General features: G+C 42.3%; 1 protein-coding gene across 3 annotated transcripts in view; it reads right to left on the reverse strand.

Annotated features, from left to right (window-relative positions):
- The window catches only part of HDAC4 (histone deacetylase 4), a 231,926-nt gene that overhangs the window by 57,579 nt on the left and 150,008 nt on the right, over window positions 1-24,339 (reverse strand). For 2 of the 3 annotated variants that reach the window (XM_010577917.1, XM_010577918.1), the window contains 5 exons: window positions 22,615-22,746; window positions 19,519-19,631; window positions 14,620-14,736; window positions 14,333-14,531; window positions 10,855-11,084 (listed from right to left, as the gene is read on the reverse strand). In XM_010577917.1, coding sequence (XP_010576219.1) covers window positions 10,855-11,084; window positions 14,333-14,531; window positions 14,620-14,736; window positions 19,519-19,631; window positions 22,615-22,746 — 791 coding nt within the window. The remainder of the gene's footprint in view (window positions 1-10,854; window positions 11,085-14,332; window positions 14,532-14,619; window positions 14,737-19,518; window positions 19,632-22,614; window positions 22,747-24,339) is intronic. The other variant, XM_010577919.1, reaches the window with a different exon arrangement.

Consider the following 24,339-nt stretch of genomic DNA (forward strand, 5'->3'; position numbering starts at 1 on the left):
GGATGTCTCAACTCCTGAGAGGAGCAGGACACACAGAAGGGTATTATCTTGCCTAGAAGCTTAAGGCAAGACCCTCTAGGGTTCACGTGGCCCCCCAGTACAGATGGGGGTGCAGCCCAACCCTCTTAGTGACAAGAGCTGATATTTTTGTACTGACGAACAACTGGCTGCTGTTGGCAAGAGGGTTTCGGTTTCTACAACGGTGGAACCGTCTTTGAGAGTCAACAGTTTCTTGGAAGAGATGGGATCCACCTGACTAAACAGGGGAAAAATACCTTTGCCAACAGGCTGGCCAAGCTGGTAGTCAGAGCTTTAAACTAGAAACAACAGGGGAGGGAGTGGTTCCTCAACAAGCAGCTAAGGAAGCTGGTGTGAGCAGAAAGGACACGGCAATCAACGAAAGAGAGCTGAAGTGGCACCCCTTTGAACAAAGGCATGTAAATAAGGAGGTGCCTGCAGAACAGCCTGATAGGGAAAGTCTCAAGCCTGTCCTGGGGAATCAGCAGGCTTTGGTGCCTCTTTGAAATGCCTCTACACTAGCACACGCAGCATGGGGATCAAACAGGAGGATGAGAAGACTGTGTCCAGTTACAGGGCTACAACTTCCTTGGGATCATGGAGATGTGGTAGGATAGCTCACATGCCTGTAGTGCTGTGATGGTGGGACACAGGCTTTTTAGGAAGGATGGGCTGGGACAGTGAGGAGGGGAAGTTGCTCTTTATGTGAGGGAGGAGCAGGAATGCATGGAGATCTGTGCCTTGGTGTGGATCTGGAGTCAGTCAAGAGCTTAAATGTCAAGATAAGTGGACAGACCAAGATGAGCACTCTTGTAGTGGGTAGACTGCTGTAGACCTCCTGATCAGGTAGAATTAACTGAGGCCTTCTTTAAACACCCAGAAGAAGCCTCACTTTCACAGGTCCTGGTCTTCATGAGAGACTTTAACCACCCTGCTGTCTGCTGGAAGGACAAGACAGCAGGGCTCAAGCAATCCAGGAGATTTGAGTGCATGGATGATGAATTCCTGACACAGGTGATCAAGATGCCAAAAAGGAAGGTGCTCTCCTGGACCTGACACAAACAAGGAAGAACTATTTGGGGATGTGGAAGACACAGAGGCAGCATTGGCTGCAGTGACCATGAGACGGTGGAGTTGAAGATCCAAAGAGGAGGGAACAGGGCAAAAAGCAGGACCACAGCCCTGGATTTCAGGAGAGCACACTTTGGCCTCTTCAGGGATCTGCTTGGAAGAGTCCCATGGGATACAGGCCTGGAGATTAGAGGTGTCCAGGAGAGCTGGCTGATAAGCATTCTACAAGCTCAAGAAAGATCCATCCCAACAAGTAAGAAATTAAGCACAGGCTGCAGAAGGCCTGCATGGATGAGGAAGAAGCTCCTAACTGAACTCAAGGTATAAATAGGTGGTGTACAAGAGTTGAAAGCAGGACAGGTGACCCAAGAGGAATAGAGAGTTGCTATCTGAACTTGTATGTATGGTGTTAAGAAAGCCAAAGACAACCTGGAGCTGAATCTGGCAAGGGACGTGAAGGGCATCAAGAAAGAAAAGAGGAAGACTAGGGAAATCATGGGCTCACTGCTGAATGGGGGAAGGGACCTGGGGACAAATGACATGGAAAAGGCCATGGCACTTAATGCCTTCTTTACTAGTAAGACAGTCCTTCAGGAATCCCAGGACCCTGAGACCAGAGGGAAAGTCTGGAGCAAGGAAGACTTAACCTTGGTGGAGAACCACCAGGTTTAGGGAGCACTTAATAAAACCTGGACATATGTAAGTCCATGGGGTCTGATAGGGTGCACTCACAGGTGACAGGACAAGAGGCGATGGGCACAAATTAAAACACATGAAATTCCTTCTGAACACAAGAAAACATATTTTTTACTGTGAGGGTAGTCAAATACTTGAACAGGTTGCCCATATAGGTTGTGGAGTCTCCATCCTTGGAGATATTCAAAACCCAATTGCATATGGTCTTGGGCAACCTGCTCTAGCTGACCCTGCTTAAGCACGGACATTGGACTAAATGATCACATGAGGTTCCTGCAACCTAAAAGATTCAGTGGTCAAAACTTCTCAAGGATTTTTGTAAGGTACCTTCCCTTGCCCCCGTTTTATTACTTGTAATACTCTCTGGATAACCAAACCACATTAAGCTAAAGGTAGTTCTTCCATCAATTTTCTTTAAGGTCTCTTGGGCTTGATGAATATCATCTGTTTTAAAGATAATTAAATCATCGTAAACCATCTTCTGCTACTTTTTTTTCTGCTTGGATCTAAGGTCTCAAGCTTTGAACTTAATACCTTTTGAACTTCTGAACTACGCAAGGTAATTGCTGGGAAAGTAACTTACAATGTCATTGTCAAATCTAATGGAAATGAGAAGCAGTGTAATCCCCTATAAGTTTTAAATTATTTCAACTCCATAAAAATATAAGAATTAAATGAAAAACACAATGAAGGTTGAAAGACCAAGTGGTCAATGACAAGGACATTGCAAACATTCAGTTTGCTTTCCTAATACAAAGTGAATCTCTTGGTGTGTCGTTTGTTCTGGCTGCTGCAACCCTATTCTTCTTAAAGGACAATTTTTCAAAGGAAGCACTTTGTTATGAACATATTCCATATAATACATGATATGTGCATCCCAGGCCCATTAAAACTCCCTAAAATTCTTCCATTTTTGCAATTTTATAAACACATGTTCAAGTAATTTAAGGTAATAAAAGTGCAAGGGAATGAATATAAAGTTAAGATAGCATTGAAAATGCTTACAAATATATCTGAAATAGTAAACAATTATACAAAGCACCATAGATAACTTCTCCTTCCCTTAGCTTTCTAGCTTCCTTTGCAATGAAGTCACTCCTCTATTTTCAAACACAGTTGCCTCTGGCTATCACATACTGTCACCATAAAACATTGTTAAAGGCACTGCCTCTCTAGCCTCAGACAGCTAACTACTGCAGTACGGAAGAAACTATACAACTCTAGTCACAAGCATTTTTAAAAGACTCGATGCAGCTGGCAAGACTTCTTATCTATGTCTTTGAAATACAAAGAACAGAAAGAAAAAAAAGATCATAGCAACGTCACGTCACAATACAAGGAAAAACAAACAACTCACCATTTTTCTGTGGAATGCTTCATAAAGAAAAAAAGCTGCATTTCTTTGCTACTAAATTTCAGGTCAGCTGGCATCTGATTTTCTACTAGATACGATATATCTACTTCTTCATGATACCACTTCTGTAGTGGTAAGTTCTTAGGACACCGAAGACTTTGAAGACACTACTAAACAGGCTACAAACACCTGTTTACTCATCACAGACTAATGAAGAGTCCCTAACAAAATGCTTGAGAAGCTCCTAGAAGGATATAAGTAATGCACTTTTTCTTTAGGCAACAAGTGTCACAGGGACCTGTCTGGTTCTAAAAGGTAGCTGAAGAGCTTGGGAAGCAGAAGCAGAGCTGAAGAACTTCCACAGAACTGCATAGCAAAGCTGCCTATCTGGACAGACCAACTCCGATGAAGCTGTGCACCTCGATCTTTCTCCTAAGATGACAAGCAGTTACAGAAAAAATTTTTGGCCCTCCACAATTAAAAGGACAAGGCTCCTTCAACACTGAACATGACAGATCACCTCAGTTATCAAAGACTGACAGAGATGAAAATTGGGCATGACTTTAAGTAAAACTTGAGATAGATCTATTCTCAAGATCTTTTCCAGTTTACGAGTCCAACATGGGAACGTGGCATTTCTCCAGTGTTGCTCATCATGGTAATGGTTACTGAAAGTAGACAACAAGTTTGAATCACTGACGGGACTGTTTCAGATATGAGATTAATAACAGTCTTGTGGAAAAGGGCATCTCTTCTGGAGGGAATACCTCAGTCATGCCCTTCAGAGACTTCAGTGTTGCTGGACAGACTGGTGTGCATCAAGGTGTCGTGGTTTAACCCCAGCCAGCAACTAAGCACCACGCAGCTGCTCACTCACTCCCCCCACACCCAGTGGGAAGGGGGGAGAAAATTGGGAAAAGAAGTAAAACTCGTGGGTTGAGATAAGAACGGTTTAATAGAACATAAAAGAAGAACCTAATAATGATAATGGTAACACTAATAAAATGACAACAGCAATAATAAAAGAATTGGAATATACAAATGATGCACAGTGTAGTTGCTCACCACTGCCAATCAACGCCCAGTTAGTCCCTGAGCGGCGATCCCCCTGCCCCTACCCCCCGGTTTATATACTAGATGTGACGTCACATGGTATGGAATACCCTGTTGGCCAGTTTGGGTCAGGTGCCCTGGCTGTGTCCTGTGCCAACTTCTTGTGCCCCTCCAGCTTTCTCACTGGCTGGGGATGAGAAGCTGAAAAATCCTTGACTTTAGACTAAACACTACTGAGCAACAACTGAAAACATCAGTGTTATCAACATTCTTCTCATGGTGAACTCAAAACACAGCACTGTACCAGCTACTAGGAAGACAGTTAACTCTATCCCAGCTGAAACCAGGATACAAGGATAGAGGTTAGAGGCTGAAAACAACCACACACACCTTCAAAGTTTAGAATAAATCATCACATTTCCGTACAACTCATCCAGGGTTATCTACAGCTAGTAGAAGCTCAAAGAGATTATACTTGACAACACACCAAAGCCTCATTCCACTTTGCCAGATATGTACAACTAGTCAAAACTTCATGCAGGTAGGGATACACTGGAAGGTGGTGGAGGCAGCACTACTGTTGATAACTATCCAGTTTATATCCTGGGAAGTGCAGAGCATGCCCAGCAGAGTGGAGCGGCTTCCCTGTTTTGGGAACAGGGTGGAGTAGCAGAAGGTACCAGCCATGACCAAGCCAGCCTCAGCCTCTTCTGTGCTGGTACCATCAACCACGCAGAGTTCTGCTCCCCCTTGAAGAGCACTGTGGGGGACACAGGTGTTGGTGGGGTGCCACAGCATGTCCCACTGACCAGAGGAAGAGAGAAGCCAGGAAGCAAGGGAGGACGACAGACTGGCTCGGCCGTGACCATGCCATGCTGGGCAGAAGCCAGCAGAAACCTCTCTTTCCTCCCTCTGGAGATGAAGGACAAACTCAGGGAAGAAAGAGAACAACTCTGGATAGCTGGAGACACAGCTTTGATGAAAATTAGGAAGAAAACAGAGAAAGAAAAGAGATGATAAAGACTCAGCTCAAAAACATCCTGAGACAGACGGCCAAAAAAGTGTTGGTCTTGAGTCAAGGACGTGGCTAGGAATTGAGAGGTGGAAGGTAGGCGGTATGGAGTGGGTACACCGGCTGGGATGCTCAAGAGAAAGAAGAGCACTAGCCGAGAGGCATAAGGCAAGAGTGCTTCCGCAGGGGAGTGTGCAAGTGGACAAGTGCTCGGAGACGAAAACATATTGCTGGGGGCTTGGAAATGATAACACAAGCCTTGCTCTTCTGGCTATCAATATGACTCTTCCCACGTGAGGTACCTCTTGGATTCTAATTTTTAACTTTTATAGACTAACGAGAAACAAGAGACGATAAAGGATTATGGGGAGATTCCAAGTTGTAGGGAGCTGGCAGAGCCTTCTGCAGCAGCCAAAGCCTAGAAAAATCTCTTGGGTTTTTTTCCCTGAAGTGATAAGACAGCAGGAAAAAAATAACTGTCTGAGGCAGCCTAGCTGCTGGAAGAACCACAAGACTGCTGGCCTCTGTGCCTAGACAAGAGGGAATGACCCAAACTGTAATGAATCGAAGAACAGGGACCGCCTGGAGGGGAAAGGAAAGGGGAGTGAGAAGAAAACACCTTGGCACCAGCAGAAGCTGTTTTCTTCCCCCCCTCTCCCAAATAATTGGAGTTATGGGCTTGATTGTATCAGGTACACATCTACATATCACCAGATCTGCAGCAACAGACACCCCCGCAGAACAACGGCTCCTGGCAAAATCACTTAACAGCATTTACGCAGTAATAGGTGTGACAATGCACAAGCACATGAATGCCAATCGTCTGGACTCCTGCTAAACAGCATTTCATCTTCAGCCGACTGAGACATTTAGCAGGAATGCTGAAGGAGGTTTTCCGGGGATCTTTTTCAATACTTGTTATATCCAAAGTTACATCTAGGTGCTTCAAAAACAGGCTTCCCTTAAACTGTTCAAAGGTTAATAGCCCTACCTGAATGCTGTGCAATGCAACCTAATACACTGTATTTTTCTAATATTACAAATTAAACATTACATATGAAAAGCTACTCCAGGAGTCACTTGAGGCTAAACAGTTAATGCATTCCAAAAAAAAAAAAAAAAAAAAGAAAAAAAAAACCACCAGGAAATAGCAAGGTTAAATTCTAGGTGTTAATAAAAACGTATACACCCAACGCTGCTGCACCAGACAAGTTGAGGCACTGTAGTCTGGTGTATATATGTTGCCATATATATGCCACAGCAGGAGAAACATCTCACTTTCAAGGGTATGCTAAAAATGGGGTTTACTCGGAAGAACCATAATTTGACCACAGAAGCTCAGTGTTGATCTGCTTAACAGTACGCTTCAGCGCTAAAAGGGAGATTATCTGTTCTAGTAAGGCTTCGTGAATTATACATCCAGGGGACTAAAGCAAAAACACTCATCTTCACTACGGAAAGGTAAAAAGTTGAGTTTTCCAGGACAGAATTTACAGAAATCTCACTTGTGAATTTCTCTTTAGAAAGGGAATTGCTGCTTCAAGACCTACCATGCTGAAAAGCTAACACTTTTAACTCAAAATACATGGAGTCTACTCAGAGAACAGTGTCCTACTTTACCTGGTTTGCTGTCGCAACAAAAATACCCCCTTAAATGCTGGCCTCCAAATGACACAGAGAACCATGAGCATATCATGGTTCCTCTCTCTCGTATATAAAAGACTAAAATTTGCATCTTAAAAGAGACTGAAGTCTGCAGAGAAAATGTAATTGCTGAAGATGAAACGATGTTGGGATTGCTGCATATATTTATCGTATGGCAAAACAAGCCCCCTCGCCCAGCAAAGCTCTTCTGACCACGGGGAAAAAACATTCCCGAGGTTTGAACGTTAAACATGCAAAAAGGTGGGACACGTGAACACACGTTGCCTGTGTAGTTTCAGGTCAGTGCTCCCGTGCATCTGTGTTAATGTATAGCTTTCATTTTCAGGACTGTTTAGTATTTACTATTTTAAGGCACACGTCTCATTCTGATCAAAGGTTGCACAGAGCTCAATTAGCAAGAAGTGATTCAGTATCTTATCCAGAACCTCATTTAATGTCTCAAAACCTAGTTCTGAAGAAAGAGTTATTGATTTTTACACACAGTTTTGCAGTTCAATCATTAGAGCACACAAGTGCTCTGCAAGTATTATCATGTCTGTGTTCACGATGACTTGACAGCAGGCGGGGAGCAGAGCTGCTCCATGTCATCAAATGCACAGCCAGGCCAGAGATTATGAAAGCCCTGGAATGGGGAAAACTGGATGGGGTTTCAGTACGATACGGCTGATTTCAAGACTACATGTTTTAGGTGTGCAAGAACACCTCTGCAGCTAGCAGCTCCATTTCCCTGTCCTGCAAAGCGCGTGGAGGAGATGAGCGTGCCGCTGCAAGCTGCCTGCTGGCTGGATCTGCTCAGTGAGACACAGCTCTGCAGCAGAGAGGAGAAAGCCAATTCCCTGCCACAGTGTCAAGCTGTCTTAGCCCTAAGGCCCCTTCTTTCCCCCTTCCACTCCTTATGTGTCCTCCGATTTCTGCAACAAATGAGGGTGCACACCACCGGAGAACAGCCCCGCTCTTACCCTTCTCTCTACTACCTTCAGAGTCTTGTAAAAGACACACCACTTGATTATCAAAAATTGGATCAAAAAGATGCAAAAAAAAAAAAAAGAGTGAGCAAGACTTCCATGGGAAACTTAACTGCTCCCATGTCCTAGCTTGACTGCTCAGTGTGGCAACTTCAATAATGCTCTTTTTATTCATGCATGTCTCTCTTGTCCCCATTTTTGGGGGGCATTGTGTGGCTTGTGTGTGTGTGGTTTTTTCTGCTCTTTAAAGCAAATGCAAATGTCACCACTGGGTGACAACATGAAAATCAGATGAGCAGGGCTGGAACCCTCATTTTCCATACAGAGCCTTGTGGTGAGCCAGGGGACTCACTCAGGGCTCCAGAACAGGATGAACCATGCGCTTCGCTCTGCTCAGGCAATCCCCAGTTTGCTGCTGACAGCAGTAGACCAAGGACTTCAGAGCCCATGCTGGAAAGGTCTGCACCTCGGGGAACACACTCCCCTCCAGTCACCCCAAGGAGCCCTGTCCCTCCTTTGGACCCGTCCCACCCAACCCATCCCTCTGCATTCTCCTTCCCTACCCAGTCACCCGCCCTGTCCTCATTTGTCCAATTCCAAGTTACTGCTCCAAAGCCTCGGGCACCAAGGCTTCACAGCCGAATTCCTTAGATGATTATTCTTATTATTTTTAATCAGGAGCAAAACAACATAATTTTCCTTAGCCATCTTCTTGGAAATAGCAAGACTTGTTTTGGCTGCAATCTTCTCAAAAATTTCATCTGATGTAGACACCTAACAGGGAAAGTTTAAGGCCAAAATCTTAAAGTTTGGAAAAATCACAAGCAATTGAAAACAGCCTTGTGTTATTTACAGGAAATCCAACACAACCTTAACAGACAGTGCTGTCAGTTCTGCTAATAATTAAAAGGCAGCAATCTATTACATTATTTTTAGTTGCACCCTAACTCTCCTACACACAAGGGTCTTAAAATATCCGCGCATCTGGGAAAAGTCTTTTTCCATGTCAGCACTTGGATGCTGTCCCACGGGATAAATTTGCCACACGCATACAGCGCTAGTACCAAAACCATTTTAACTCATTACTTATATAAATCAAACACAGGGAAATCGCCCCTGTGCAATCAGTTTAATTACACACACACACACACACCCCCCCCCGCCCGCCTGGCTCTGCTATGGATGTGATAGATCACAGCTCTAACAAAGCTGAAATTCAGAGTGCTGCGGGAGGACTTGCTCGGCTCTGGTCGCACACGCTCTCCAGCTCCTGGGAGGTCCAAGCGAAAGTCTGAATGAGTTCAGCGGGTACGTCACGGTGAAGTCTTTGGACGCTTACAAGCGTTGGCAACGGAAAAGCCTTAAAAACCTCAAACAAACAAACCACCAAGCTGACATTTATTTCTGAACAAAGCAACCCTACCTAGTGCCCCGCGTCCGACAATCCTGGTCACAAAGCATGTTTGGAGGGGGATAAGGGAAATTTCTATGGCAGCAGCAGCTCCCCACCACCCCGGTGTGTGGGGCTGAATGAGGTCCAGGGCTGGCACATGCAGTGCGCAGTGGCAGCTCTCCAGAAGTACATGATTGACGTCAGTAACTTGTGTAATCATCCTGCCTTAGCTCGAGTCTATAAACAAAGTTTTGGGGGGTTGTGTGCTGTTTTTTTTTTTTTTTTTAATCCAGCTCTCGTAGTTGTATTTTCTCATAGGACTGGAACAGTGAAAATATTTGGAGAAACCTCCACCATAAATTAAACTGCAGCAATCTGAAAGGTCCACTTGCCATCAAACTTGTCCTCTTGAGCCTGAAACCTACTACTGGATTTGCTTGTTTCTTAAAGAAAGCCACCACTGGAACTCCTTGAGAAAAGTCTTTAGAAAGCCTCAAAACAGTATAAATCAGAGTCAGAAAAATATCACACTGATTAGGATTGATTTCCCCCTTCCCTAACAGCCTTTTTATATTGCAAGTCTAGCAACAGACTGTGCCTTCTGAAATCCTGGGAGAAAACCTCAGCTGGGGTAAACGTCACAGCTCCACCCATACCACTTGTGATCAGACCTCTTGTACATAAAAGGTGAATTTTACCTTCCCAGAGGCTAAAACATCAGGATAGATTTTGTCTTTTTTAATGCATACTCAATGCAATCACCTCAAAGTAGCTTTGTTTCAGCTTTGTTGTAGTATTGGGATGCCCAGACAGATGACTTTGGCTATGCAGCAATTGCAAAATCTGTGCACTGATGAATGGTGCTCTGCAACGTTCCCCTGATGTCCTCCAAGTGATTTACAGAAAGTGAGAAAATAAACATAGTGCCTGCTTTCTTCAAAGCAATTTTTGAATCACATCTAATTAATCTTCAAAACAACCTCTGCAGGATGCACAGCAATACTGTCCTCATTTTCAGGAAAAGAAATGGATAGGACACTGCAATGCTTTACACAGGGCCATAGTTTAGAGAATCCGGACTGGAGATGGGAACAGCTTTTCTCTTTTCAAAGGTAATTCCAGTGAAAAGTGCTTCAGTAAATCTGAATATCTTTGCTTTCAATTATCTTCTGGCATCGTGTCTGAAATCCCTCGACTTTGCTTTTTTCTCAAATCCGTATTAATGCTCCTTCTCCCTTTCAAACTGAATATATACACAGTAGGTATTTGCCCCATATTCCTTGACAGCATTTTATGTTTTCTGCTACAAAACTGACAAAAGGTCCTGATGTGGATGAATGGCAGCAATGACAACTTTAAAAAGTATTACTGGAAAGCCAGAAATTTGAACTGTACTGCCTTTCCACCATCTACAACACAGGTATTGATCCTTGCCTTGGTGATCAATGTCCACATCCTTGTAAATGGATTTCTCAAAATCATGAAAAAGAGGTTCAAGGATGAAGGCCCGTTGGTTACGGAGGTCGAGACCACATACACTACCGTGCAAGAAACTCTGAAATAGCGTTGGCTAACATTGGTATTGATGCTGTATGAGGAAGAAAGACTTTAAAAGCATCATGCCTACCTTGTTGATGTGCAGTTGCTGTTGCTGGAATTGCTGTTTATGTTTCTCCAAGAACTGCTGGTGCTGCTGCTGGATCACTAACTGCTGAAGGGCCTGGGCGTTCTGGGGAAGGGGAGCAGACTGCGTGCGCCCCAGCGGGCGATGTTGTCGGAGTTTGTGTATTGAAGGGGAGACCCGCTCTCCACCAACCAGGGACTGTGCATGGAGGGGCAGTCCTGAAAGATACCAGTCTGAAGATAATATGGAGGAAAAAACAGCAGAGAAGAAAAAAAAGGAAGAAAGGAAGGGAGAAAACGGCTGTTGAGTAACTCTGATGGTGACAATGATATATAACGTTAAAACCAGCCACCTCGCCATTTACAGCTGAAGCATCCTTAAAAGAGAACAGATAACAATTAATTACCATTGGATGGAGTAATACTCTGCTTTCTTTTGAATTTTTTCTTTGTTTACTCAGAGACCCTACAGAAACATTTCATTTCTTAAAATCAGCAATACCTTAGACCCTTCCATTGCTCAGTGAGTGACATGAATTAAGATCACAGTGGTAGTTTGGAAAAGACGTAGGGAAGCAAGTCTGCCCTTAGCTGTGCTATACCCCACCCACAGAAATGACTAGGGATGAAAACTTCCATGTGATAAACACCTGACCAGGTTTGTGTTGGAAAAAGGCACTCCCTTGAAGCATTTCAGGAATATGGGAACCATCAGGCTTCATTATTTCTGTAGAAAGAAAGTAAGTTATGAGGCCAAGATGACAAATAGCTAGAATTGTTTCCATCACTATCCTGTGTATACATGCTAGTAACTTAATGAAAACATAAAGTTATTTTGGGATAACTTGCGTTACTCACATGCCCTTGGCAATGTAGGTGTCTCTGATGACTACCATGTGAAATACCTGTCTGAGCTCTGGTAAGGGCATGTCTTTAGGAAGTGCCTTATCTTTTTAGCTGTTCTTGGGGTAAGCCAGTTCTTGCTCTGCTCTCCGAAAACATACCTTTACATACTTCTTAGAAAGCTGGGACATGAAAACACACCCAACACAAAGCCAAACCCAAGGGTGGAGGAGCTGAGCATAAGGATTTACTTTTGCTCACTTTACCTTGGGGTAGAAAGGCACTGCTAGTGTCTCCCTAATGTAGAAAAGGCTGCACACACTTTTAGGAAAAAAGTACTCTTTTGCTTTACCTCTGTATAAAACAAACTAAAGACTGTGCAAATGGTCAGTAATGTTCAGAAATACTGCCCAGTTCAAGGGTCAGAGAAGTTGTATCTTCTCTTTCTTCAGTCTTTGGTTGAGAAGAGAGAGAAACTGCCCAGAAGTATGCAGCCAGCTGAATACAGGGGTTTAGAAACACCTTGACATTTCTGTCCCAGGACATAACCTCCTTTTTCCACTGATTCACAGAACTGCCCCATGTGGAAGAATCTCACTCATTTGAAAGCTTTTCTTCTTGGGTAAAGATTTTCTGAGTTTCTCCTACCCTTTGCTTTTCTGAAAAGGATCATGTAAAAAGGTATCTTATTTTATAAATGCATGTCTCTATAAATGTGTTTGTATATATACACACACACACACATATGTCTGTCTGTGTATGAATAGATGAATAATTTGGAAAGATGTGGTCCGTCTCCCTTCTAGCACAGTTCCTCTTCCCAAAAGTTCAAATTAGACAGCAGAGGAAGGGATCCTATCCGGTTTGCATAAGACACCTTGGAAGACTACCTTCCTCCAAGTGAATGACCAAGGTCCCCCTGTGAAACCTTTCCAGGGAGACACCTTGTTCCTACTCAGGACATACACGTCAATGTGAAGGATATTATCTAGAGTAACCTGTCACAAGAGGAACAGCAGACCTAAGGAATTCTGCTCTAGTTTCCCAAAACCCCCAGGCCTACCTTCCTGCACAGAAAGAACATGTCATCGTGCTGGATCATTTTGCAGCCGTCAGGAGACTATCTCCAGAGCTGAAGGCTATAAGCAAAATACTAATAAACTCCACTTTGCTTCCAAGGAAGTTAGAAGTACTAACTGTAGTTTGGCAGCCAGTCCACTTAGGGCTTTTGAGACCATGTGTTAGCTTGCTCTCTTTCAGTTGCTGCATCTGGAATGTGTGTTTCTTCTTGTTGCTCTGTTGTATTGTGAATATTTCTCCTAAGTGTTGGTTTATAACGTGTTGTACTCACTTTGAAAACACTGCACATAGCAGGTGGACTAGAAGGAATACAACTTGAAAGCAAACACAGTACCCTGTAACTGAGGGAGGCTTTGAGAGAGGTTGAATAGGAAACAGAACAGCACTTCTTCCTACGTGTGCTTTAAAGCAAACACCAGCACAAACAGAGAACAAAGTTTTGGTGATAGGATAAGAGGGGAAGTCTTCTCCAATGGCTCTTCATCAACAGACCTTGGGCAAAGGGCAACTGGTGAAGAGCCATGCCATGACTCTGGGTAAACTCGTCATGCCACAGCAACCACGGCAGAAGGAGGCAACAGAACATTACGTAAAGGTTCAAGGAATCTGCACGCACCACTCTCATGCCTCAGAGTGCTGGCTAAATACCACACTTCTGTGCTTCAGCTTCCCCTTATGTATACGCTTATAAGCTTATCACAACTCCACGTATATTCCTGGGATGTGAATGTAAAACCAGACATGAGCCAAACCAGTGAGCAGTGCTGTAATGCTTCAGTGATCGACATATCTCAAGAGTTTCCATTAGAAATGGAATGAAAGAAATAAAAATCAACACATCTATAACTTATGCAGAATGTCCTTTGTCCCAACATTACACACTGTAAACCAGAAATGCATCCTACAGGGGATTATTGCTTTGAATCAACCCTATTTATAGAAATATGCCTTCCCACAGGTACTTAATTTTGAAAATATGACACAGGGAGTGATTCAAAGCAATTAGCATACTGAAAGTGTAACATATACAAACAAATACAATCTGTTTGAATGCAGTTGATTTTGCCATGCTTTTGCCATTTATAATAATGATGAAAAGCAAGTATTTTAATCTGAGATTTTGTAAATGCATACCTTTCATATAGAGAATAGAAACCATCCGTGATAAACAGGAAGGGTAATCATAAGACACAAAGTTTTTGTCTCCACGTTAATCTAAAGTGGTTAAAACTCTAACAATACAGTTTTAAATTGTGGCCTACAAACTTACGCTTTACTTAGGGAAGTAAATACTATTTATTTTCATTCCACCAAAATGACAAGGCAGCTTTCCCCTATCTCTGCATGAGGTGGGCAACCTCTGATTTTGCAAATGTCTCCACTAACCAACATATCAACGAACACATCCTAAAGGTTATATGTTATACCTACAGAATGCATACATGATGCAGTATCTCTTTGGCACAAGAGACAGACTTTACAAAAAAACCCAACAGATGTCACTTGCTCTCTTTCCCCAGCTGGGACTGAGTTTTGCACATTATCTACGGAGTGCTCACCTGTGACTAAGGGAGTTTGTGCAGTTGGCTGTTCCAGTAAGACCATGTGTTGCAGAAGAGGGTTATGTGCAGTTCCCCCATCTCTTTCCAACGTTGTAGTGCTCAAGTAGGGAGTGAGGTGAGTGCCAGGAAATAAAGAGATCCGCTGCTGTAAGGTTGGGATAGTAAGTCTCTCTGCATCCTGCTGTGCTGATCCTCCCTGCAAACGCACAATTGATGGCACAGCAGGTTAAGGGATAAATTGGTGCAAGCAACATTTCAAAGGCTGCATCCCCCCTCCAACTTACGCTGGAAGGGCCAGTTGCAGGCAGTCCTAGTGTGATGTTGGGCAAAGAAGGAGATGTGTAGAGTGGCAGCTGTGTTACCGAGCCTTCACGATTCACAAGTCTGTGAGCCAAGCTGGTCTGGAAACAAAATCAAGAACATTGTCCTGGTGAGAGAGCATCCACAGATCAGATCGAGGACACAGTACGCTTGCTGTGAGAACACATCAGAAACGTACAGAGTGTGCAACTTCACTGCTGACATTGGAAATACTGAACGGGGGAGCTAAGCTGTGCTTCAGATCCAGCCTAAACAAGCACAGACTAGGTACATGCCCCAAACACTGCCGCCGCTGTGGCCACGCAGGGGTGACAAGACCAGGATAACCAACACAGGGATGATCTTGCTCTGCAACTGCTGCCAACCTCGCTGCCCTACAGAGAGACCTTTTACAGTTTATTTGATCTTTCCTGGGGACTAAAGATCACCCCTACATCCTCACTGGTGCTCTGCTTCTGCTCGGTCTTCATGCAGTGCCACCACAAAAAGCTTTTGCAAAGATTTAACAGCTTACTTCTCCTTCTCAAGTGTTTGCCCTTTTAAAGCTAAAAGAGATTACCTCAAAAAAAATGGCATTACAATGGCTGTTGTTCTCTTTCACAAATCACAGACAATTTATGCTATTTACTAGTGTGCTTTAGCTTAAATTAGACTTCAAAATTTCATCAAAAAGCCTTAAGGTTGCATTTATGTAGCTATTTCCTGATTTTCAGGGTGAAATGCAAGATGTACTGAATTATCTTATGGCCATTTAAAGCAGGAACACTTAAGTAAAAATGCCTTTAATTTCAAAACAAGATTGATTTGAAATATGCGCTAGAAAACCCATTATAAAAATTACAATAAACTGCCCGATCTTCCAGTTAGGAAACAAGTGTTCTGATCACCCTGAATTCTCCGCAGGTGATTTTCCAACTTAAATAAAATAGAGTTTAGATTTCAAAAAGACTTTCTATACAATTTCTACTGTTTAACTCAGGTGCTATTGTGAAAAAAGGGATTATGATTAACTTAGTATTATACTATGGAACAATCTACATTGATATAACAGAGATCTGAAGAATGGCTTTATACATTTTAGACTTAAATTCATAGTCCTGTAAGTCAATGAGACTTGGCAGGTTATTTCCTTGGTTGCAGGGCTGGGCCAGGTCTGGATAATAAAACCCTATTTTTCTCCCTCAAAGACTCAAAGGTGAGAGTTAAAAAAATTTGCAGCAACCTTTTAGGGGGAAAAAAAGTGCATATAAGAACTAACATTGAAAACCAAACATTTTCTACAGAACAATCCTCAAAAGCAATCCTGCCTCGACTTATGGAAATTTAACAGGACCAGCTGACAGCTTTAACAGGACAACCCACCTTCGCACCTGAGGTTCGTGCTACCTGTGCAAGAGTGCAAGAAGGACAGAAGAAGTAAAGCCTTTCCATGACTGTGTGGGTCACCATTACCAGACACTGGGATGCCTTTCAAATGCGCTCTTCGATGTGCCACTAACTTGCCAGTCATTCTCCCCATGTCCAACTGTGTCTAAATTCCAAGTGTTCAACAAAGTCACCTAGTTTTCATATGACCCTGTGCAAAGTTTTGTCTGCGAAGTGAATTTTTTCTTATTTCCTTTTGCCTTGTTGCACTTTCATTAATGTCATTCAAGCTTATTGAAAATATATTACGGATCAGTTCTCCCATCTGTTTTTAAGATCTCAGTTGACAATTTGCTGCCCTAAAGGAGGAAATTTGCAGGGAGCATTTTGCTGTTGAGCAGTACCTGGTAAGGACATATGATTGTGCATACCCACACGCTTCTTCCAAGTAATTTTGAGCACTACTGGCAATTTTGCTTTAATTTAAATTACATAATGTTAGCATGCCACATCGAGAATAAGACAGTTATTGTCAGCAGAGTAATGAAATATTTTACTGGTATCATAAATGCAACAAAACTACACCCATTTTTTCTTTGAACAATCAATACTCTGTACTTGTGCCTCAAACTATCTCCTGGGGATTTGTTTTAAAAACAGTGAAGAGAAAAATGCAGCAGCTTGACGCTATCAGCATATGGTATTTAGCAGCATTACCATCACTTTAAATACACAGATCCCACCTACGGGTTGTACACAAACATTTTTTGAATTGCACAGAAGAGAACAATTTCAGCATGTACAATTTTCATCTGTAGTCAAGTACTTTTTATAGTCTTGTATCAACTGCAATGGCAATGAATATCATGTACCTTTCAGAGATGGAAAAACCTTTAGATTTAAAAACAGTATTTAAAAATAGATATTGCCTATTTTAAAAGGAGGCAGAGAGCTGCAATCTTTCCACACTGAAGGCAAGCATTGAAACTTAAATAACAAACTCAGATACCACCTTCCAACATATCTGAAATGGTTTAAGAGGTAACCTAGCAAACTAAGAAACAAAAGAGACATATTTCTCATTTAAAATAAAACACGAAGGTAAGCATGAAACACTTAAAGTTAGCAACGTTATTTTTTCAGAAACATTTAAATATTTCTGAATATTTAAAAGTGGGAACATGAGAAGCTTGTTCAACTGGTATTAAAGAAATCTCCAACACTTGGGCTACCAGGTAATACCACTTCTACTGACAAAGAAGATTTTCAAGAAACCAAGTCCCTACCTTGCCCAGTTATTTTTTCCAAAATGAACTTATACAGGCAAATGGATCAGCTAGTATGACACAACATGAAATACTAGAACAAAGTGCAGCTATTTTTCCCCAAAACAAATGCAAAGGACTAGGACATTTAGCTAAGCCATTCAACTACACCTGAAACGCTGGGAGAACACTTTGTGCAACAGGTTATTGATGTTCTGTTTCCCATCACACAGTGATTTATGTTTCATTCTGTTCTGTGATAGCAATGATCCAATATACTTAACACAGTCCCGGGCAGTTTTAAAACTGGAACTGCACAATTATTTGTATGTTATATTTTTCCTATTTTCCAGAAATTATAAAAAGGTGAAAAAACCTCTAGACATTATTTTCAGGGAAATGAAAACTAGATTTTCTTCCTCCTTTATGCATAGGTTGTTTGGAGATGGTGCATCAAATGCTGCTCTTGTTAAAATTCTAGATGAACACGCTTCTTTCCTTGCATGCAGCAGCATCGCTGTGAATTACCTGCTGCGGTACAGTTGCAAAACAGGCAAAGACGATTTCCAGGGAAAGGCTTTGGCAGTATAGGGATTTTTTTGAAATGGTCTGTGCCACTCATGCCTCAGTCTGAGCTACAAAATTGCTGCATTACAAGTAGTTGATGAAAAGAGTTTTTCTTATAGTCTGTGTCCATTTTATTAGGTATTGGTGGTCTAGTCACAGATGATTACCTCAAATCATTTAGTTGAAAAATAAAATGGTTAAGAAGAATATTACAGCTTCACATTCACCTGCGTGAGCTAAGACTGTCTTGTGGGAAGCTGACTGCCCTGTTTATATCACAAGAAATTATTGAATTCACTACTTTTTCCATCAGCAGTAATTGGGGACTTGCAGTTTGTTAAGTATAGACAAGATTGACAGCTCCTGGATCAGCAAAACTGGTAACTTGGTGGTAGTCTTCCCAGGGCCCACACAAATGTACTTAAGATGTGCCCTCAGCTCAGCCAGTCTTCAGTTCTGCAAACCTGATAAATAACACTGTGTGTAAGATACCTTTTTCCAGGTCTGCTCCAAACTACTAAATTGCCGGCGTGCGTCTCAAAAGCCATGTCTCTTTAGAGCAGCTTCAGCTCCTAGTGTCAAGTTAAGACTCCACCTTACACTATCTTAATCTTTACAATAATTGTCTAAATCTTGTAAAGTCTACAATAAACTAGAGTGAATATAGATATGTGTTGGATAATTTGCAGAGGAGAGGGTGGAGTAGAAGGCATATTGCCTATATTAAATGCTGTTACACTACATTAGAAATAAAAATAAAGTGAAAATCTGTACAAAACTAGAAAGCAATAAGGGCTTACATTTATACTATAAGAAGTCCTTTTCAACTCTAAATGACAATTTGGAGAGAACAAGCCCAAGCCTGTTTTTACAGTCCTGATGTTCAGACAGACACTATATTCATGGGGAGAACAGCTAATGGTAAGCTGGATAAAAAGAAATGCACCGGTGACATGACATAACCACACTGGTTTTCTACATGTAAGGCTTATTGGTGAGAGCCAGTTAACATGGCCCACACCCCAATATCTGCCTTTAGAAAACCTTGCGTTTCCGTAACCCTGAACACAGCAGCTGCCATGTTGAATTGAACTTCAGTTTACCCAGCCCAATACTCTGCCCTTGACATCCATAGCAGATGCCTCAAGTGATGGTGAAAGCTTATGGGATTCTAAGCTAGCACATGGCATCAGGCACCAAGCTTTCAAATCCCAAAGTGGGGAGAAAAAGGTTAAATCCGTTCCCTTTAATCCAGTTCTGGTTTGGCCATATTTAGACTAACCTACTGCACACAACAAATTCACCCCATATACAATATATGAGAACAGATTCCCAAAATCTTAAAATACTTGCATTTGACCAGGAAACACTCTTCATGCTTTACCTTGCTAAATCACTTTGTTTTCACTCTCTCCTCACAACAAAACCACTACAAGTTACCACAAGCAGCTTGCGAGCTGGCTCAAACTAGATTTAATAAACAGATAATGCATCCTGTCAGCCCAGATTGAGAGGTAATTCCCAAAGTCCGCTCCAAGTCACGATCTGGTGTTTGTTTTTTTTTTTAGTGTGGTGCACACCAGTTTGTATGCTCAAATTCCTAAAACTGCAAAAACTGATTAGAAACCCAAGTGTTAAAAATCAGAGTGAGGAAGGGCTCTGTACCTCTGCTTGAATACTCGTGACTGATCCTGCAATTCCGTTCTCGGTGCTTATGTTATTGGAGCTGTTGTTTGGAGAGCTGGGACCAGATCCAGGAGCGCTGTTGCATGCAGAGTCTAAAAACACATCCAAAATCAACTTTTAGCGCTACAAACAATCTCCACGATGGAATTTACACAGATAACAACCCGTCAAGTTTTGTTTTGGAGGAAAGCAACCCTCCTCCTCCCCATTTACCCCCAAAATCTTCCCAGGGCTCTTAAAATACTGACACTTTCAAATGGTCTGTCCAAGTACCTACTTAACATATTTATGTCTTCTCCTCATGGGGATTTCTCTTATAGTGTATTAATAACTTTGAACACAACTGGAAGATAATAAAAGACATGGAAGGCTTGAAGAGGCCAAACTGGAGGATGTCAGATCATCCTGCTTCATTTTTCTAGAAGTGCTTCTCTCACCCTCTTTAGTCTATAACCCTAACGACACCATCTCACCACGTATTGCATCAGACTCCATGCTGGAACAACCAGGGAAGTGTCTCAGCGTTGACATTTTCCCATGCAGGTTTCTGGTTCATCTGGATCTACTGGAAATACGCCACCAGGACCGAGCCCTCACGCTGATCATGCAGGAGAGTTGACCTCTACTTTTACAGAGAAGCACCGAGATTTTGCCGGTGCAGGTGAGTGGGCATGTGTAATGTCCCCGTCCCCTGCAAAGTGCCCACACCGTGCTGGGTCCTCAGAGGAACATGACCTGCCTTGGGCTGCCCTTCACACAGCACAACAGCTCCCACAGCAGTGAGCTCCCAAAAACTGCCTGGGGACTGACTCACAAGGATGATATTTTGCCAGGATGGCAAATCATTTTAAGAGATGTAAAAGCTGCCTGAGTGACATGGGAATGGACAGACAATTGACCATGGTCATGGCTGAGCACATTTTACAAAAATCAGGCAAAACTCTACAGGGTCCAAAACAGTAAATCTGTTTCAAATCACTGCTTTTTTTTTTTTTTTTTTTTTTTTTGGTAAGTCTTCTCCACTCAGGCAGCAAAACACTTTCCCATTGGAAAGACCCAAGGCAGAGTTAATCCCCAAAATAATTCTGCTATCACCTGAATGCTCAGAAAATCCTCTCAGCTTTGTATATTTTATCAACACATTCCCTGTGAACTCACTAACCAGAACCACTGAGATGACCAGCCTGAAATCAAAGCCTCCCCATTAATGATACAGAAATAATAACAAACAGAAAACAGCGCATGAAATTGCAACAGCCAGAAAGCTTCCCTCAGAAGGTTTCTCACCTGGTGTATGGCACAGCTTCCAGTGTTTCTCTTTTTATTTTGGAAGGTAAATAACATTAAAACTTTTTTTCTGAACTTTTCTCCTCCCCAAGCACAGGATTTGCCCAATGCCAGAAGAATCTCCCAGTGGCTGCAATGGTTCAGGCTGCAGCAGTCTCATAATTGCTCTAGGATGCCCCAGTAGAAATAAAAGCCAATTGTTACAATTTGGGGGATTTAAAAAAATTATTTCTTTTGTGGCATTATTCTGTACATACTATTTTGCCATTTTGATCCTTGCAAGTACCTCCTGCAAAGTAGCAAAGAGATTTTTTGGTTTTTCTTTAAAAAGGAAGCCTTGATGCTTTTTGTTGGCTGTGCATTTGGGGAGGCATCTCGCTATCAAGAACACTCAGCATGGAATAACACCCAGCTGAGCATGTAACACTGAACTTCTCCACGGAAAGTGACTTCGGAGAGTCTAGGTGTTTTGAAAAAATATTCTGACTGCATGGAAAAGACGTGCTTTTTCTGGGACCATGTCATTAACTACAACAAATTAGATCTTGTGCATACTACCTAGACATAGGAAAAGTACCTAGCACATTCAAATGTATTCTTCAGGGATTAAACATAATTTCTATCCCCTGAAGTGGGACTTAAAAATTACTAAAAATCAAAAATTAATTTAAAAATTATTTTCCATTCAAAAGTCCCCTCTTACCATAACAACTCAGATATTTTTCTAGCCAGGCTCCAGGCTGGCTTCATGAACCATGCCCATGCTCAGTGAGAAGTGGGAGCTTCCACTGACATTTCTGAAGGCATTACTGAGATCAACCGGTCAGCCATTAGACCCTGATTTATCCCCAAAGCCATGTGACATATAGCAATATATGAGTGAAGTAAATTCAGTTTTCAGATCTGATACAAATTATGCTTAGCTCTTGAAATCATCTATTCCCTCTGCAAACACAGAGCGGTGCATAGCTACCCCAGAGTCTCTGGAAACCACTGGGCTCTCTAAAGAGAGCTCACTTTGAGTTTGTTTGAATGATGAGAGTGTGCCTTAAAGTGAGACAAGTCTGGAAAAGCTGTCACACAGTGGTACTTACACAGAGGCATCCCTAGATGGTGCTAAGAATTAACTTTATGGTAATTTATATAATCTAGTTCACTCTGTTCCCTCCTTACAAACTTTACTCCCAAAAGAATATTATTTTTCAACAAGAAACTGTCAAATAAGTAGTCAAAAATATCATATCTATATATATAGAGAGAGATAAAAAAACGCCTTACATGTTTCAAAACTTTGGCATAATTACTTAACAAGGAACTATGGCATCCTGCCCAAAGGCTAAAACAAACAGGGGTTGTAAGGCATTTACTGCTGGAGGACGACAGCCGTGAATTATGGCCTCCCCATGGATATTAATAGGATCACCATTGAGAAATTTTATTTCTCAACAACCTGTTGCTGAAGATCATAGAAATGCTTGGGAAAAAAAATAGCACTCTGGTGGCATATTTACATCCGTCTACACATGTCTTAAAACAAACTACAAAAAAAGCTCATTGAGTTGGTAATGCTGTCTCAGTAGATAGGTACCCAATGGACCAACGCCGCTGATGCCCACCTGCCACCACCCACTGCTCAACTCTGCCAACTTCATCCAGGTTTTGCCAACATTGAGAGGCATATGAGAGATCTAGACTACACAATTAACTGGATGAAGGAATAAATTTTGGAAAGGGACATCTCATTGAGTATGTGACTGCTGGCGCAGATTTGTTGCTTACCCGACGTACCTGTGACATCCAGCGGGCGCTTCTTAAGAGCGGTAACCACTGGACCATCTTTTCTGCGCAAGAGGGGGCTGCTCCGTCTTTCGGCAACTTTCTGCTTTAGTCTGGATCGTAACTTCAGATTGGGTTCAGATGCTGAACAGAAAAAGGCAAAGCAAACAGTGTTTTGGTTAATATTATTTCAGTAGCTTTTTTACTTAATGCAAAGGCTGGGTTGCAGGTTCAGCATTTGCAGAAGCCTAAATGAAATTAGTCATTTGATAGGACATATTTGGAACAAAGATTTCTTAATATAGTGGACAGGTACCAGTCTATGCGATATCTGAATTCACTGGCAATGAAAGTCAACAGCATTTTAATTAAAAAACAAACAAACAAAAAACCAACCAAACAAAAACCATCCTGCAATGTCTTCTCTCAAATGAAGACACAGACTTACAATCTGCTGTGAACTCCTTCAGACTACTGCAGAGAGCATCATTCACATCCCCTCGTTTCCCATCTCTGCCCAAGTTGCTTCCAAGCCAGTGGTAAACCTAACTTACGGGATCAAAAAAATCAATACAGGAATTGGTGATACAACTGAGATGTTGCTGTTTGTTTAGTGTGGAGCATCACCGTGGGGCTGAGACGCTATCTGTGATGTGTTGCTGAAACGGGCAGCTCCACACCCATGGAGTCATCCAACCCCAGGGTGAGCTGGCTTAGGGAGGTACACCAGAGGAGCGGGAAAGAAAATACGAAAATAAAACCCCACAACCAAAACAGGTGAATGTTTTCCTGCTGGTTCACCTCCCTGAAGCAACTCAGCTTGGAGTCAGATGAGCCTGTGTCAACTGGAGCCAGTGTCAACTCAAGAAAAAGGGCATGAGAGTGCGGCCAGGGCCAAAGCCAATGCCGGGGAGGAGAAGGTTTGTTTATTTGGGGAGCAACTTGGTTACATCATCACAGCCACAAAGTTAAACCATATCTAAAACCACATCAAATACTTTGAAAATTCAGGGCTGCCAAGGGTAGGTGTGCATGTATTTCCTGAGACCATAGCCTGACTTACTTTGTGTACATCATACTTTTGAGAGACTCTCTTAAAAACTTCTGCTGTACCCAAATCCTGAGATTTCATTTCTCCAAAAGTCAAAGCAGATCTCCTGGGAACCCCTAATGCCTCTGGGTTAATGACAGCTGGCAACACCGAACACATTTGCACGGTACAGCTTATCAAGTTTTTATAAAGGTAATGAAGCCTTAAGTCAAGATTCCTCCTGCAAGATGATTTTCTCTGTAAACTTTCTGATCTCTTGAGTATACATGAAATATCTGCTTTGGCGCTTGAGGGCTCCTGCCAGTTATGAGATTTGTGAACTGGCCCAATCTTTTCCCTTCCTCAACCTCTTAACAACTCTGCAGCTTAATCCCTTTGAACCAGCAAATCCTGTGCTCTCACCATTAACCACCGATACACTCGGCTCCCTACACTGCAGGGCCAATAATCTACATTTCTTTAGAAGAATTAAAATAGGGTTTACAAACTGATTTGAATTAACTAAGTCTGGCTACAGATAGATTTCCCTACAGTTGGCTTTGACCACTGGGTCACGTAAAAGATCAAGCCCAACAATGTTAATTGCAGGGCTCAAAAATGAGAAGGCTGATGAATTCAAGATCAAATGCTTGAAGTTAAGCCATCAAAACAGTACTTTGATGAAACTTTTGGGAAGAAAAAAAAAA

Source organism: Haliaeetus leucocephalus, unplaced genomic scaffold, assembly GCF_000737465.1.
Source record: "Haliaeetus leucocephalus isolate CR32 unplaced genomic scaffold, Haliaeetus_leucocephalus-4.0 Scaffold587, whole genome shotgun sequence".
Classification (NCBI taxonomy): Eukaryota; Metazoa; Chordata; class Aves; order Accipitriformes; family Accipitridae; genus Haliaeetus; species Haliaeetus leucocephalus.